The sequence below is a fragment of the Patagioenas fasciata genome, chromosome 2 (genome assembly GCF_037038585.1).
Source record: "Patagioenas fasciata isolate bPatFas1 chromosome 2, bPatFas1.hap1, whole genome shotgun sequence".
NCBI lineage: Eukaryota > Metazoa > Chordata > Aves > Columbiformes > Columbidae > Patagioenas > Patagioenas fasciata.
In genome coordinates, this window is record NC_092521.1 from 165658929 (window position 1) to 165676856 (window position 17928).

Sequence of the window (17928 nt, forward strand, 5' to 3'; positions counted from 1 at the left end):
TGAATTTTTATGAGACTGAACGCTGAATTACTGATGGAAGGACTCTTCATGGTATACTGTCACCTTTCTTTACCATCATTTTTCTTTCTTCTGGATCCTTGGTCCAGTAAAGAAGCTTTCCAGTAATGAAGGAAGAGGACATATAGGGAGATGGGTGGTCCCTAAGTCCAATGTAGGCCATGCTGGGAGCTCAGCTGGGAAGGGGACATAGCTGTAAAACACAAGACAGCTGATACATGCACCAAATAAACAATGAATTTAGGTGGAAAATAAAGTTAAATGGAGGTTTTACTGGCAGAAGAAATCTCCAGAACATAAAGCCTCAGGCCAGTTTTATTTTCTGGAATAAATGTTTCCAGGTCAGCCAAAAGCAGAAGCATAATTCACTCCAACATTGTTCCTCATCAAAGGCAGATGAAGAGAAATGGGTCAGTTCCTTCACATAGAAAACTCAGTAATATTTACCACAAAAATTTCCTGAAGAAACTATTCAGAAGTAGGCAAATACCTGAAATAATGGTCTTCTCCCAGAGATCGATAAAAGCGAAGTACCACAGACCTGTGTGTTAGTGATTGTGTCTTGGAAAGGGAGTGGGACATCAACTCAGGCTGCAGGATCATGTAGCGTAAATCTTTTCTTGTACGAGAAGATCAAAATTGTACAGATTCATTGGCTTCAAACCGTATCCATAGTAAACATAATTATAAGACCGTCCTTTTTCTATATAGTCTCAAATACCCAAATGGACATAATTAAAATTTACAAAGTCACAACAACTTTAATTATCACTTGCATTTTATGGATGTACATACAAATGTTTTAAAATCACTATGCTAGACAACAAATTCAAACTACACAGGAACAAAGGTTACTTTTAGAAGGAAAACTGATAAGGAGGTCAGAATATACAAAGTTACACCTTAGAGAGGACATCTGATTCATTTGGACAGATGGGTTTAATGCCTAATTAATAAAGGGCTGATCTGAATCATATTCATAGAAGTCTGGACAATTAATATTGGCTATAGTAATGGAACAAGAGATGAAGCACCTAAAATCAACCAAGACATTTCCACAAAGTCAAATGTCTCCTGGCCTAAGTAATTAACCAAGAGTAGAGCTAAATGGGGGTCTGGAGCACTACTATTTAAAGCTAAACTGATATTGCAGTTCACAGAAAGCCAACACATACTTGAATGGTCATGGTCTCTAGCAGTGCTTTCAAGACTGTATGTAGTTTCTCCTGGAAATGGTTGTACCTTGAAAGGATCTATATATGTGTTTAGTATACCTTGTGTGCCCTTTCTTTACTTTTGAAGAGTTTGAGGTAGAGTCCAGATCAGTCCTGGAGAAAGAGGAAAGTCATCCAAAGAAGTGATGCAAGCACAAAATTGCTTTTGTCTGTTTTACTAGACCATATATTTCTTCACTAGACCACACTGCTGTGTTGATAATTCTGACTCCAGAAACAATTGAGTGGAGTGATAATGAGCTGAGAAATGATGGGCAGGACTGAGATAATCACAGCAATAACAGCAGATTAGTCCTCAAAAGGAGGTCCCAAAAAGAACACAAAAGCACAGATGTATGTATTTCATAGATCTATGTATTTCATAGATGGATTCAATCACCCTTCAGGGTTATGATGGCAGAAAGTCTGTTCCAGCTACACAAGGACCAGCATCTGGACACTCAGATTAGGTTCTGAGTTCAAGTTAACTCAGCTAGAATATTGCATTGGATTTGTTCAATGTTCTTCCTTCATACACACGTAATCTGCCTAATGTTCAGCTACTCCATGTTTTCCCATGGCCAAAAAGGGTTTAGGATCCTCTGACCTAGTTTAATCTCTCTGTTCAACAACCATGGAAGAAAATAACCCAAGCAGATAATGTAATTCATTCTTTTTTTTGTGTCACTCTTGAGACACCTTCACATCCCTTTTAAAGGAGGTTGCCGCACCATAGGTAGGCACTTAGCAAGTTTCTGTGTGTAATTCCCACTAAGTTGGTTCCTGTTGACTCAAAACACCAGTAAAACATCAGAAAACATGGAAAACCTTTGCCAGCACATAACTCTTTCAAAGAAAGATTAGTAATAATGTTCTTGAAAACCGGAAATTTTGGGAAACATTAGCATTGTGACAAACATGCTGGGCCCAGAAGGAACTAATGTAGCTATTTTTTTTTTTTTGAAAGCTAACCTGTTAATTCACACTAGCTCAAGGTCTGGCTTTTCACAATAAAACATGTGGATTGTGTATGCTTGAGGAGAGAGAGTTGTGATACTGATCTGTACCAGGTGAGAAAAGCAGCTCACATTTAGGACAAGAAATTCACAGAAGGCTCTTGACACTTAAGGAAAGTCATAGAGTATCCAAGCTGGCCATCTCTTAGGTAGTATGTCACAACATCACATCTACTCATCCTGATAAAAAAAGCTCAGACAGAAGTTACACCATTCTGGTACACAGATGTTTTCCTTTTCGGGCTGATTTTTTCAAGCAGTGATAATTGAGTGACATAGTTGACTGGACTGTTTTCCCTGGACAATGTCCCATGTTTGTGTGTGAAGCTCAAGTATTCTTGATACTTCCATTTGCACAGTTGCTTCTTGAGTTCACTTTGAACCTGTAGAAAAGGAATTTAAAAACAAAGAATCAGAAAATCAAGACCTAATGGACATTGAAGGTAAAATATGCCAAAATGTATGCCTGACTACTTAGACCAGATACACGAAGGCAAGAAAATCAATCAGGATTAATCTTTAACACATTTTTAGGACTTGAACTATGTCCCTACTCACTTTTGAGAAAAACAGATTTGATTTCCAAAACTCAGAGGATGACAGGGAAGCTTTGGACTGTAGTTTCTATGTTTATTGTTGTAGGTCTGCTTCATAAATATTTCTACCTTTTCATATAATTTCTATTTTTCCTCATACTGAATCTTCTATACCTCCTGGCTATGACCTGCAATATAAAATAAGGGTCTTTCTCCAGGCTTTCAGTTTATCCAAATTGAAATCCCTGTTAAAGATTCCTTGCTTACTCCGAAAGATACTGAATCAACTTGAATACATATTAAATTTGAGAGAGCTCTCAGGGATCCTCAAAATCATAGGAAAAAATGATTTTGTTTTTTTTTTTACCACCTGATACATAACTAACAGATTGATTGAACAAGGCTGAAGGTCCAGAGGTTGAGGGAGAGTAGGAAATTTGTTAAATTCATCTACATTTAGCTCTGAAAAGTGTCCAGTCTAAGCTAGTGGGGAGACTGAGGCACCGTTAATGGATCATTCTTCTCATCTAACCTACACACTTTTCTGAGGATGAGATGTATTTTTACATTTTCTCATGTCTTTTGTTTAATTCTGTTCTACTGGGGAAAGTGCAAGCATATTTTGTCAGTTTTTTTTAAATGATAGGCTCTCTAACATGTACCACATGGAATTTATGCAAATTCTAACAATGTCACAAAAACAGGAGATAAATTATTTGAACAAAACTACTGAAAACGCATGTTGCCCTGGAAAGGGAAAGATAAAGGGGAAGGGGAAGGGGAAGGGGAAGGGGAAGGGGAAGGTGAAGGGGAAGGTGAAGGGGAAGGGGAAGGGGAAGGGGAAGGGAAAGGGAAAGGGAAAGGGAAAGGGAAGGGAAGGGAAGGGAAGGGAAGGGAAGGGAAGGGAAGGGAAGGGAAGGGAAGGGAAGGGAAGGGAAGGGAAGGGAAGGGAAGGGAAGGGAAGGGAAGGGAAGGGAAGGGAAGGGAAGGAAAGAAAGGAAAGGAAAGGAAAGGAAAGGAAAGGAAAGGAAAGGAAAGGAAAGGAAAGGAAAGGAAAGGAAAGGAAAGGAAAGGAAAGGAAAGGAAAGGAAAGGGAAAGAGAAAGGGAAAGGGAGAGGGGAAGAGGAAGGGAAAGGGAAAAGGAAGAAACTCACTAGGAGAAAATAAACCCAAAGTAAGGACGCTTGCAAGATTTCCATTGAGACATCATCATGATAACTATCAAACATAAAGCAGAAAAAAAAGTCCCTTGACAGGAAAGTCACCAACCGTTTTTAAAGAGTCAATGCTTCAAAGCTTTTTTTGTGCCCTTCTGTCTGAACTGTATGAATACGAACACAGTCAACAAGGGTACCAAGGGGAAAAAAAAAAAGCTGTGGGTATTTCATGCTTTTGGGAGCAGATCAAAGCACAGATCTCTTCTGGAAGTAGGAAAAAAAAATTAAAAGCAATAAAGAGCCACGGGTTTAAAAGATTTTTTATTATCTTCTGTGCTTACTACTCACCTCTGCATTTGAGAAGCAATATAGAAGTGCAACAACAAAACCCTAGGAGAGAGAGGGTAGGGAAAAAAGTCAGACATCTGGATTTAAAGTATGGAGTTAAAGACATTAAGTTTTATTCAAAATTGGAGAAAGATAGCAAAATATGTATTTTCCGTTGGAATGTAGGTGATGTGGCACTATTTATTGGGTTTTCATAATGTGATTAAATTACTCAAAGGACTGGTGACACTATATATATATTAGTGCCCTTGTATGGAGACATTAAGGGCTGTATTCATGGAAAGGGTTATCAGGCATTGGAACAGGCTATCCCTGGAGATGTTTAAAAGATGTGTAGATGAGGTTCTTAGGGACATGGTTCAGTGGTAGACTTAGCAGTGCTAGGTTAATGGTTAGACTCAATTATCTTAAAGGTGTTTTCCAACCAAAATTATTCTATCATTGCATCTTACTGTTTACTGTATCCCACAAAAAAGTTATTTCTCAGATAAGGTATTTGGGACCTCTGTCTTGTTCTAATCTGTGTTTACGGTAGTCAATAAATTAGGTGAGGACCTGTTCTTATTTTACATCCTTACTGCTAAACTGTCTTCTCTCATTCATAAGATGATGAGTATGTCCTAACAACCTATTGGAAAAGGTCTTGGGCTCATATTCAACCGGAACTGCAGCCAGATATTGTTTGGGAAGTGTCAACCTAGATCCAAGCCTTTTCACAAACTGTGCCAACACAGGTAAACACTGGGCAATGTGACACTATATCTGTATCAGTAAACTGAACGAGATACAGCCCTGAATACTGGCCTTTTCTTCTCTAGGTTGTTAAAATGTCAACACAGTCCATGACACAGCTTTGCCTTGAGCTAGCGTTTCCCCATAGTCTGGCCATGGTTTAGAGATAAGCATGGGTGAGGGATCATTTTCAACACATATCAATGTGGCCAAGCTTTTGTGGGGTAAAGGGGAGAGTGGAAGGAAAAAGACCTCAGCTATTTATTACGATGTGTACCATACCCGGGCCCTGGCCCTCTCAAATGCAAGATATTGTTCTGAACAGTGGTATAGCAAGATAAAAGAAACAAAGAAATCTTAACATGATGGATTCTGCATTACTAAAGGTTAAGCACAGAACAGGTTGTTATACATTTTCTTTTCAATCCTCTTATCATCACCTTTTTTATATTTGGAATTAGTTTCAATCAGTTCACCTTAATCCATAGACTGGTCTTCATGGTACTTGGTCACAGTTACTCAATAAATGTAGACTATTTTTTTTTTTGTGATTATTAACATGAAGTCTGAGTCAGAACTCAAAACTAGGGTGAGATTTCAAATAATAAGAGAAGGGAACAAACAACAGAAAGGGCTTGCAAAGGAGTAAAATGGAATGTGTGTGTTGAATTTAGACACATTATTAACACCTGCTCTAGTAACCAATCTAAAATGTAAAACTCCTGAGAGTGTGGTGTTTCAGCCCAAACCTCTTAGGACTTATTAACATTTTGTCCAGCTTACCTGAAAAGAACCCAAGCCCAACTCAATGTAAAGACGAGCTTCCAGACCAGTGCTTTCTGGGAAAAATGCAAATACAATATAGTGCACTCCAAAGAGGGGGATCAAAAGTAACGTGGATTTAGCAAGTCTCCTGGCAAACCAAGAATTAAAGAACAGTGAACTGTTAGAAATATGGAATTAGTGATATAAATTAGATGCTGGAATAAATTTTAATATGGAGGGCAGTTCCATAATGGAAGCAAATAAATTCAAAAAAGTTATGGAAAGATTACATTTTGCCAGTCCTACCATCAACACCTGGTGAACAAAGCTTGATAAATTAGCACTCAGGTTTTCTGGAATGACTTTTAAATGTTTTCCTCCCTGCTTCACATGCTAAAACAGGGAAACCAAACTAAGTACTCTGATTTATTCTCTTGAGACTGATCTCAATCACATGTAGGTATCCTCCATGTGTCTCATCTTCCAAAACTGTCAGTGGAGATCCAGTCATCACTGTCCATTGGGCTTGATTTGGTTGCTTAAATAGTGGTGTGAGAGCCATTGATGATGTCCTAAGGTATTTTTCTTGGCCTTTACCTCACTCCAAAAGGGCACAGGTTTACGCTAGGTCCTGTGCCATAGGTAACAGTCATACCTACCTATCTTAGGATGAGTCAAACAGACCAGAGTCCTCTGACTGCATTGATGGGACTCCCATTGACTGTGAAGGGGATCTCAAACAGGAAGGACTGGGTTCATTTACCAGAACCAGATAATTTAAATGAAATTATCTGCATCTTTCTCGGTGTGGACATTTGTGCGGAAGGACCGGGATGCAAGATGAACACACTACTTGACATTTACTGTTAACATTTCCAAGCTGGGTCCTGTTGGAGTTGTAACACTGTATATTTTACTTGTCTCATTGTGCCCCATGTTCATCCCACCCTCCTCTCCCTGAAGAAAAGCAGGGATGTGATATTTGGGATGAAAAGGAAAGTTTATTTATTTCTTCTAAGGGTTTCTCTTTCTGTTGGTAAGGAGTAGAACATTTTTGCTCCTGCCCATAAAACATCTTATAGCAGCTAGAACAAGTCAGTATCAAGTGACCCAGAAATACTTACACAAAATGACTTGAATGGCTCCCTCCTCGCTTTTGAGATTTCAATTTGTGCACTAGAATTCTGATTACATTAATAAATATAATAAAGTTAATCTGAAAAGACAAGACAAGATATTTTCAGCTGATACAAATTAAATAAAAATCCCAATTCACAGGAATTGCACTACTATAAACCAATGCAGGTCTGCTTTCAGATCAAATCAACAACTTTAGAAATGGTATTAATTTTTCCCACCAATATATAGTTATCCATAATGATATGCTGAAAATTACACTGACTTAATATAGACATACATATTTCAATACAGTTTATGTCTGATAAATTTGTGCTCGTTGTCAGCACGTAGCAGATATTACATGGTCTAAATAGTCCCTTTATGACAGGGATTATAACAAATACAGTCCTAAATGATGTACTGTTTCGTCCCTAAATTTAGATGAAATAAATATGTGCACAAGGGAGATCTTTTAATCTTAACTTTACATCTTAAGAACTCATTTTAAAAAATATACTAGGCAAAATGATCGATATATATTTCTTGTACTAAACCAGCATCATATTCTAAGAATCTTGCCAGTATGGATCGCTTTTCTTCAGAAATGACTTACAGAGACACAGACATGACTTTGGTATGTGGAATGGAGGTGTAAAGGTGGTTCCATATGTCCCAGCATGCCTATATATATATGTGTATATATATATGATTTACCCTTCAGTTTGTGATTTAGAGTGTTTTGGGAGAAAACAAAACAAAACAAAACAAAACAAAACAAAACAAAACAAAACAAAATAAAACACAAAAACCCCCGAACAAAAACACCCAAACCAAAACCAACAAGCAAGAAACTAACAAAACCACATGCTATACTATAATTTTCAGCTATTTGAAATTCAGTACCATAGTATGTGCTATGGCTTTCCTCCCAGCTTACCTAAAGGAGACACCAAGTTAGCTTTCACATTTCAAAAGATACTCAAGACAAAATTAAAAAAAACATACTAATACAGTTAGCAGAATGGGGCCTTTGATGATCCATAACACCACTCCATTTTCTTCATCATCCCAACATCTGAAACAGAAAAAAAAAAAACAGTCATGTTATCTATCCTATGTAAGCTTTGAAAAAACATATGAAAGTATTTCTGTCACAAAAACAGGAAAATGATGGATTCTAAGTTTGAAATCTCTATTTAAAGGTCTCTGCCAGTACTGATACCATCCTAAAATTTTCCGTGCAGCCCAATCTAAAGGAAGTTTGTTCAGGATGAGGCGAAGGTTGAAAAACTACAGTGAAGTCAAAAAGTATAAATTTATATTTGTAGGCTTCGTTCCTGCTCTTCTGTTGGAAATATGACTGCTTTGCAGGGCACAGATCAGAGGCTAAACTACAAACATCCACATGTGGACTTTGGGACCATTAGGAAAGTAGGCAAGAAAAATACAGACCCCTGATAAGGATATATTGAAGGGACAGAGCAGAGTAGGCTGTTGGTATTAGTTTTAAGACTGAAAATGTATTTAACATCAAAACCAGCTCAGTTTTAGCTCCCTCCAGTCAAGCACCATACATGCTAGGTTATATTGTATTCCCTCTTTTTGAAAGAAGAAAGGAAAATAGGATGTGCCAAGTGTGGTAGACCATAGAACTTACTGTTTCTACACTGTTAATCTGTAAATTAATGAAATGACCTGAAGGTCTTCAGGGCAGCTCTTAGTGAAGAATCATCTGCTTTATACTTTATATTAAGGAACTGAATGGAAATGAAAGAAGCAGCTACTTTCATGGCACAATATGTTTAGGAAGTAATTATTTGAAGAAATTAGAGTTAGTAATTTATAGCTGATTTTAAATAAAAACATTGATTTTCTTTAAATATAAGTATGTCAAGGACTGGGCATTAGGAATCAAAATTAATTTTCAGTACTTACTATGATATTTCCAGTTTTTAATAGTCCACCAAAATAAGAAGACTAAAAATTGTTTTCTGTCTTACTTGCATATGAAGTTTAAAAGTTAGAGGCACAACTTTGGAACAATTTTTTTTTCGATGTGTTTTCAATCTGCTTTTTACCTGTCAGTAAATCAAAATACAATGCAAAATAGGACATCCTTGATTTTCTTACGCAAGCTCTGACTTACCCGGTATTTTGTTGATGAATTCTTGTGAGGACCCAAGCAACCATCACAGCAGTGGGAGCTCCTGGAAAAATCAACATGGAACAAAATAGAATTGTTTTGTATATCATGTCCCATGGAAACTTTACTACAAGGACATTCACAGTGCAGAAGATTGGATGTACATTAAAGTTCAGACAATGGGTCAGACAATTTTAAATAACTTTAGGAAGGAATTTAACTTGGAGTTCAGTAAAAAAAAAAAAAAGAAAAAGGGAAAAAAAAAGGTAGGAGAATGAAATCAAATAAAAGAGAAGATGGGATACTGTGAAACTATGTTTTCAAAAATAAGAGCTAACAATTACTGGAAGGTTTGGATATGAATTACAAGCACTTGTGATGCTAGAGGAATCACTTATTTATTAATAGCTAGAGCTCTCCATACACCAGCTGGAAGAGTTCACATTTTTGATCTGAGGAGCAATTAATTGGTGATCATCCCATGAAAATCGAGATGAATCCAGGAACTGGCGATTTCTAGCCTCATTTTGTCACTGCTTATCCTTCTGCATTTATGACTGAATAGTTGCCTCCTGCATTTATGACTGAATAGTTATGCCCCCCCCCCCCCTTTTTTTTTTAGCAGATCTATAATCTAACAATTGTTTTTGCTCTCTTTCAGTGGAATTGAATTTCCAAAGACTAAGTGACTTCCCAAGCTGCCATAAAAGGGACTCTAATCTGAAGCAGATGACATTTTCATTGATATATCTGTATAAATATAGGTAATACTTTTCTAAGTATCATTTAAGATCTGTAGGAAAGGCCCAGAAGTTGTCCTTCCTAATTTTAGACCTTTGCTCAAGGCCTTTAAGCTGGGACCATATTATCTTCAAGTTGCCTTTTTAATTAATGAAGATAAATATTTACAACCATATCACCTAAGATCTGAGTTTCCCCTGAGGTGTCTCTCCACTGATTTTAGAAGGAGATGAGGATTAAAGTATTATTAATTGAGGTGTTTCCATTGTTATCTCAAGTTAGCTGTGATTAATGAAGGGCTAAGTACCTAGTTACAGGCAATCATAATTGGAATAGCTCCAAATAAACATCCCCTCTATAAGATTCAGACTTTTAAAATTTACTTACATAAAAAAAAGTCTGAGTATCCGAAGATGAAGGAAAAATTACTGTTTACTTCAGGAGAATTTGGATTTCACCCTTATGCCAAAAATGTCAATGTAACCACTCAGTTTGGATGCCTCTATTTCAGAATAGCCAAGGTAAAGTACAATAAACAATTCTCTGCAGCAAAAGAAATTTTATGTATTACATGCACATATTCTGACAATAGGAGACAATTTTAATTGCTATAAAATCTCTAAAGATTCCTTAAAGCCAGAAGGTCTCTGAAAAAAACCAGAGTTATTTGATTCCTAGGCCTAACTCACATGGTTTAAGATTAATCAATCTGATTCTGCTTACTAAAAGCAAACGGTCAATTTAAAGTTGGTCACCCAAACTTCTCTAGTGAGTGGAGGAAGGCAGCCTGTTTCCAGGATCTTCTTGAGGACTTGACTAATCACCACCACCCCATGCATACCTCACTCCACTGACTGCAGGAGAAACTTGGAGAGATAGTTAAGACTAGATGGCTGACTTAGTAAATTACTGTGGTTGCATGAAAATAATTCCAATCATAAACAGGAGTGCTTCAGTCTTTTGAGCAGGCATATCATAGTGCTTCTAGTAATCCATCCTATCCTCTCCTTCAAAGTTTTGAACCATGTAAATATGCAACAAGATAAGAAGACAGACAGTATAATGGTTCAGTTTTGATGTAGTACTGAATGAATGGGCAACTTTCATCAGAAAGGTGACGCCTTTGATAGGCACCTTTAATCTCAGAACAAATCTTATATTTTATCTAGTTCTGAAAGTAAATGGAAATACCAAATGACATAAAGAGGAAAAGAGTACTAACCCCAGCCAGTAAATATGAACCACCATACATACTGCTTGTCCGAAACAAAAGTCAGCAAAAGCAGTGTTTGCAGGTATATCCCTTCTATAAGAAGCCAGAAGAAATTGGCTAAAATACTGAACTGGAAGAATGCCACAGCAGCTTTACAAGCAACCTGGAAATGCAGAGGAAGAAAAGCTATTAAGTCCACTCTTCATTGCATTTGGTTTCTCTACAAATATAAGCAAAGTTCAATGTTACCACACAAGAAGAAAGAAATTATTACAATATTTCAGTAGCTTTGAGATTCCATCATTTCATTTGACTCTACTTCAGTTTTTTGAAAGGGAAACATTGGCCATCTCCTATAGATGAAATTCTTTCCTGACAGAAATTGTTATAGCTTCATTAAGACCAACAGAACTGTACTGTATATATCAAAGCTGAATGTAGCCATAGTACTTGGTCTTTGGATTTGTGTAATATTGGTTTTTTTAAGATTTCAGATCTGGAAAACTGAAGAAAAATGGGACTAAGAAATCTACATGTTCTCTTCAGGTCGAGAATTAAATATTCAATCAAGGAAAGAGAAAGGCGAAGTACAGTACCGTTGACATAAGGCAGTGGTCCATATTTTCATCTGCAAACAAAACAGCATCTTTCGTGAAAACAGCAATTGCTCTCAGGATAAAGGAGACAAACAAGTGCATATGGATGTAATTCCGTGTGCAGTGGAATTTTCTGATGTGGAAAGAGAAAAAAGAAGTTGTTCTTCAAGAGAAATTTCTCATAGTCTCCAAGCTCAGACAGGAATACAGGGTGACTTCAGACACCTTCCAAAGCAAATAAATGATCTGTCACTACTTGAGAGGGAGTAAGACACAAGGGAGCAGTGCAGTCATTACCTATTTAAGCTAATAAAAGTGCTAGTATAATTGTCCTTGAATCACTACACATTTAAAAGAGATACCAGAACCAGAGAATAACTCTGAGCCCCTTGGGCTGTATTGCAGTAATGCCTTTTAATTATTCTAAATGGCATTTTTTGTTGAACAAGCTCACAACGAACCCTTCATTCCCTTTCTGGCCAGAGGAGAACAGAATATTTAGGGGGGCTCAGTCACATGTTCTGGGATGACTACCAGAAGAGTAGCTGCCTTACCCTAGACTGCATTTCCTTAGATTGGTCTGTCCACAGTTTTATCTTGAGCTGAAGGAATCTCCTTCAAGGTTTGGAAATACCACCTTTTGCTTCTAGGTCCCTCTCTAAGTGATATGACTTTTGAGACTGCAAATCTGCTCCAGCTAGGAAGGTGCTTTAGTGCCCTCCACTCTTGTCTGTAGAGTAACCTTAAGGCTTCTTTCCAAGTATGTGGGAACCAATAAAACCCAGGATCTATTTCCTAATATCCAACATCATCAAACATGATATTTAACTTCCTTTAAATCTCTTTCTATAGCTCCCAATTATGGAAGTAATGGTCTTTCACAGAGGGAACTAATATCTTAGAATGAGTAAATGTTCAGGATATGAGACAGTTTCTGCAGAGCATGTCCTGCTATGCAATGGAGAAACAGTAATTTTATAGCAATATTGAAAATGGGCTGGAGCATTTCCACTCTATGGTAAGATTAAAGTGACTAAGACAGAGGTGTCAAACTCATTTTCACTGAGGGCCACATCAGCCTCATGGTTGCTTTCAAAGGGCCAAATATAATTTTAGGACTGAATAAATGTAACTACTCCTACATTTTTACAGTCCTAAAATTGCAGTTGGCCCTTTGAAAGCAACCATGAGGCTGATGAGACCACCAGTGAAAATGAGTTTGACACCTCTGGACTTAGACAAACTGCCCAGACGACTTTATCTTTTAACATCTACGGGAAAATTCCATGTGATTAGAGAAGGACCCATTGCCATCAATGTTGTAATATCTGAGTTTGAGAATAATAATAGTAATAATAATAATAAATAAAAATTAATAATAATAATAAAACAACAGCAACAAAAGACACAAAACAAAAGCACAGAATATTGGAGAGGAATTGGAATGCACCTATCTTGACACATCCTGAAAAGAGACCAGCTGTTTTTTTACCTGAAGGTAGCAAAGACGATTAGAGCTGTAATGAGTGAAGTCACTGATGCTGCATAGCCAGCAGTGTAGACACGCCAAAATGCAGAATAGTATGATTTCTATGAGAAAAAAAGAACACAAACCAATGCTGGTGGTTATGCAGCATGCATGCTGGTGTGCTTATCTCACAAAGATACATTTGCCCATACTAGTCAGTCCCATCACCTCTGTGCTGCTTCTCATGACTATGATCCGATTCAGGATTTTCTCTCCATCACTAAAACACCTTTTTTCTTTTTGAGGCAGGCTCCACGACCCACAGGCTCATCTAAAATAGTGACCCCTTTGAGCACCTTCAACGGGAAATTGTTACTTTTGTTAAGTAACTACATTTTCCCCTATAGATACATAGAGACTCTAAGGGCATTGAAGCTTGCTGATGGGTGATTTGTCCATCTGTTACTTTAGTCTTGGGCCAGGTTCTACTCTGTTTAGCTCAAAGGGTGTTTCCCACTGAATTGGTAAGTATTAAGTTTCATAAACAGCTATAGCTAAAAGAGAAATAAAACTTGCATTTTGCAGGTAAGGAAACTGAAACACTGGGAAACAGTCACATCACACTGTGGAGGTAGGAATGTTAAGGCTAAGGAAACAATGTGATGTCTTCAATTCTTTGGACAAACATTTCATTCAGTAGGCACATACCATAATACTGTAAGTTCTTTATAGTTTGTTTGTTTGTTTTGCATTCAAATATCCTATGTCTGAAGAAAAATGAAACACATTTATGTTGTTTTAGCTATTCAAATTTGTTCTGATTCACTACAAGATAACGTAATTATTCAAATCCCAAGAAACTAAATTCTCTGAATCCAGGCAAAGTTCCTCCCTGTAAATGCAATGGACACTTTGTTCTCTAGCTGATCTAAACTCTGTTTACCCAAAAAGCAGAAATTCTAGGTTGAGACAACAGAAATTTTAAGTAGATCCATAAATAAATCATGCAACCCTAACAACCTAGGAACCATCCTGGTATTTTTGAAATAGTCCTAATCTTTTATACAGTATTTTCAAAACACAGGTTCTTCAATTGAATAATGAAGTATTTTGATGCATTTAATCTGCTTTTGTAGGACAGCTAAAGAAATCAACACTATATGAATAAGACATTGTAAGTTCTCACTGCAGATACAAAATATAAAACAAGTGGTTTCCATAGAATTTAAGTGGAATTCTTCTTACCTGCTTCCCTGTGTTTACAATGCAATAGAGCTTACTGATCCTATTGTCCTTTTATAGACCTTGTGGGTTTGATTGGAATAACAAACTAAATACAGCCACAGCACAGATGTGAACTCTGCCTTCAAATCTTCCATAACGTCAAAATGCAAATATATAAGGTGTTTCAAAAAGATAGATCCAATTTGAAATCATGCTGCTTTGAAACTGGGCCCATCTTTTTGAAATAGTTTGTAGTCCCTTGCTTGTTTCCAGGCTAGACCAGCTACAAACTATGCCTGGCTTAACACAAGCCAGTGATTGCTTAAAGAAAGCCGTCTTGAAGAGGAAGAGAATTAGGTCTGTAGGAAGAGAGTTTAGGTCTCCCAGTGCTGGAGAACCACATACCAGAACACATGGCACCTTACCAGTCTTACATCCCTTTTCAATTGTTTGCAGGCTTTCCAGAAACTTTCCAGAAGTTTTGTTCAAGTGTTTGTGTTTCTAACTTCCCCATGGGATAAAAAAGTACAAATATTCTTAGTTTACAAGTGGAAAATTGAGTTCCAGTTATCTGTATTGCCTATGACAGCAGCTTTCTAAGTTCACAAACCCAGACACCTAAAGCCAATTGTGTCTACACTTCCTAAAGATTCAGTTACCTGAACTAGTACTGCTGTGTTTGAGCTTTCATGCCTGGAGAACCTAATGGTTTATTCCAGATATCACCTAAAGTGTTAGTGATGACAACCCTCTTCACCTCTCTGTGTCTTGCACTGGTCTGTGACAAATAAGCATTTTCCATGAGTCTGAACACTCACAAAGAGTTACGTGAGTTAACCTTTTATTTCATAGATTGGAGGGATCCCATTGCTTCTATCAAGGTACCACAATAGGAGAAGGAGGCAGTGATGTACGCCATCTTGCATTTGTGCAAGATACATGAACATTGTCCAACACAGACTGGAGATGAGGGGATGGAGACACCTCTGTTCTCTCATGCTGGAACTGTAGCAAATGTCAGAATTCAAAGGCAGAGGCAGCAAGAACATCTCTGTTGATCAACAGCTTCCAGCCATGAGCCAAAGCTCACCACTGAAACACCACCACCACCAATGAAGTGTGAGACATTCCTATCCTGGAGCCAAGTATGATGATGAGGACTATGGACATTTAAATCATATGAAGATGTGGTTGAAAAATAAATGCTGTTGAAGCCTGACTCAGTACCACTGAACACCTAAGATAAAGTGTGGACATATTCAATGGGATCCAAGAGTTTCCTCCTAAAGATTTGTATTGACCACCATGCTATGAAGTTATAGAATCTCTTTCTTTGACTCAAAGAAAATCTGGAAGAAAATCAACAGGAAGGATCTGAAGGAGTTTTCCCTGAAAAAAATCCCCCCTAGACAGACTGGTAGACCTTCCCTGGGAGATGGGTACATGATGAGGATTCAAATCACCACTGTCAGAGAATCAAAGTGTTTGTTAGGCAACACAAGTGAACTAATCATGACTTCACTCATTAACACCAAGAGGAGACAACTGGATGGAGAGGAAAGTGCTATCTGCAACCTCCTTGCTTTATATTAAACAAAATCTGTTAAACAGCCATATACCTAAAAGACTTGATCTTAGAACTGAAGGCAGGTAATTACTGGATTCTGACAGGGCTCAGATGTTTGGGAGCATCCAGCTACTCAGCACACTCAGAACAAGATGCTCTGGAGATGTTCACAATCAGGAAACCAAAAACTCACCTGATCCTCAGGACCTTTACTGGAACCTTCATCAAATCCACAGGCAATGGTGTATGGTGGGAATGGTTCTGACCAATATGCATCCTGTGTACAATTTCTCTGAAGGAAGCCTTTAATGATAAAATATATAACAGAATGAATTAGAGGGTTGATTTTCTTTAAGTTTTGACAAGAAACATCAAATTTATACTCTTACTTTGATTCTTACAGGTTTAATCATTTTCAGCAAGAATGGTTATAGAGTTAAAATATTCTATATAGCTACTAAAAGCTGAGGTATTCCCATTCATTTCAAGATGCAGCAAAACTTCTACATTCCATATAGTGAATTTATTCTGCAAATTCAATCCTTACACAGAGGAAATCCAATTATGCAGTCTATCCTGCATTTGCAAGACAGTTAGTGATTATGGACTAAACCCTGAGCCACCTGATCCGACTTTGAATTTAGACACAATTTTTGAACTTGACCCTGCTCTGACTGGATGATTGGACTAGATGGATTGGACTGAGGTCCTTTCTGATATCAATTATTCTGTGACTTTATAAATCAGTCATTCTATGACATACTTATATTGCTTTATAACCTTAACAATGTAGTGCAGATATCCGTATTTTAGACCATCAAAAAAACTATACAATTCAGTACAGAATAAAACAAAAGAAAAGAGTGTCAAGTAGTGAGGTGTACACCTGGATGATTGCTGACATAAGCTAGCATTGTATCTCAGGAAAATAGGTAAGTTACAGGATATTTAACTTAGAATTTCTTAAAAAAAAAAATGATGTAACGATAAAAAGAATAGGAAAAAAATCTTGCCATGAATATGGGTGATTTCTTCAAAAAATCTGGGACAGGGAACTTTAACCACCTCCCCAAAAGTGGCTCTGGGCCAGCAGGTTAGACCGTCCCAATCTCTGGCGCATCCTGAAAAACAGGGTCCTCTAAATAAAGAAACACACACAGAACATCACACGATTGATCTTCCATAATGATATTGTCTGTGGCTTTCCCACTAATTCACATGAAAGAAGAGCCACAACAGGTCATACAGCTCTGCAAATAAAGGATTGTATTGTTTTCCTCTTCTCCTTGAATGCATGGCTGCTCACATATGCACTTGGCATCCCAACTGGACCTTCCGCCACCTTATCTTGTGAGAGAAAGTGCCTGAAATTCAAGCAGACGCAATCTGAAAGTCAAATTAAATGAAGCTCTCTGTATCATCAAAACAAAAGTCAACAATATCAAAACATTGAATAGTTATTAGCACTTTCTCATTACTGGTTTCAAAGTGTAACTGAAAAACATCAGACTTAAAAATTCAGCTTTAGTCTCTTGATTCCATACTTAAAGTCCACTGATTTTGTCTGTTTTGAATGAAATAAGGGCTGAAGTCCTGGTCTTAGGCAATCAATGGCATTCTTACAATGGACTTCAACAGGGATTAGATTCATCCCTAACTAGAAGAATAACTCCAAGCATCGTATAAAATAGCTGTAATCAGGAGTAGGTCTGACTGGTTGGCATTCATGAAGTTCCCTAAACCAGAGATTGACAGCTGATGATGCAAGGCATGCTACCAGCTATGAGCTCGATGTAAAGGGTTTCCAGAAGTTATAGTTAATCACAGCTTAGTCACGGATGCATCACACAGAGACTCAAGCTGTGGTCACGCAGTGTCTGTTGACAAGTAGGTGTGGGTGCAGCACAGAAAAATTATCAGCATGTATAAGTGACTGAAACAATAAAAAAAAAGCACTGCGCTGTAACCGAAACTAATCTCTAGGTAATCATAAGGTGGATACGAAGAAGTGTGTGAATTTCATTTGGGAGGTGTCATTTTCTTTCGCTGATTCTTTTCTGTTTCCTTCGTG

General features: G+C 37.5%; 1 protein-coding gene across 1 annotated transcript in view; it reads right to left on the reverse strand.

Moving 5' to 3' along the window:
• Positions 1-843: 843 nt before the first annotated feature.
• The window catches only part of LOC136098867 (vasoactive intestinal polypeptide receptor 1-like), a 28206-nt gene continuing 11121 nt past the window's right edge, over positions 844-17928 (reverse strand). Inside the window, exons 3-13 of the mRNA XM_065832617.2 lie at positions 16871-16978; positions 16051-16160; positions 13091-13188; positions 11599-11731; positions 11012-11165; positions 9052-9112; positions 7911-7980; positions 6911-7002; positions 5805-5934; positions 4290-4331; positions 844-2631 (exon numbers count right to left, since the gene is read on the reverse strand). Coding sequence (XP_065688689.1) covers positions 2443-2631; positions 4290-4331; positions 5805-5934; positions 6911-7002; positions 7911-7980; positions 9052-9112; positions 11012-11165; positions 11599-11731; positions 13091-13188; positions 16051-16160; positions 16871-16978 — 1187 coding nt within the window. The 3' untranslated portion in view covers positions 844-2442. The remainder of the gene's footprint in view (positions 2632-4289; positions 4332-5804; positions 5935-6910; positions 7003-7910; positions 7981-9051; positions 9113-11011; positions 11166-11598; positions 11732-13090; positions 13189-16050; positions 16161-16870; positions 16979-17928) is intronic.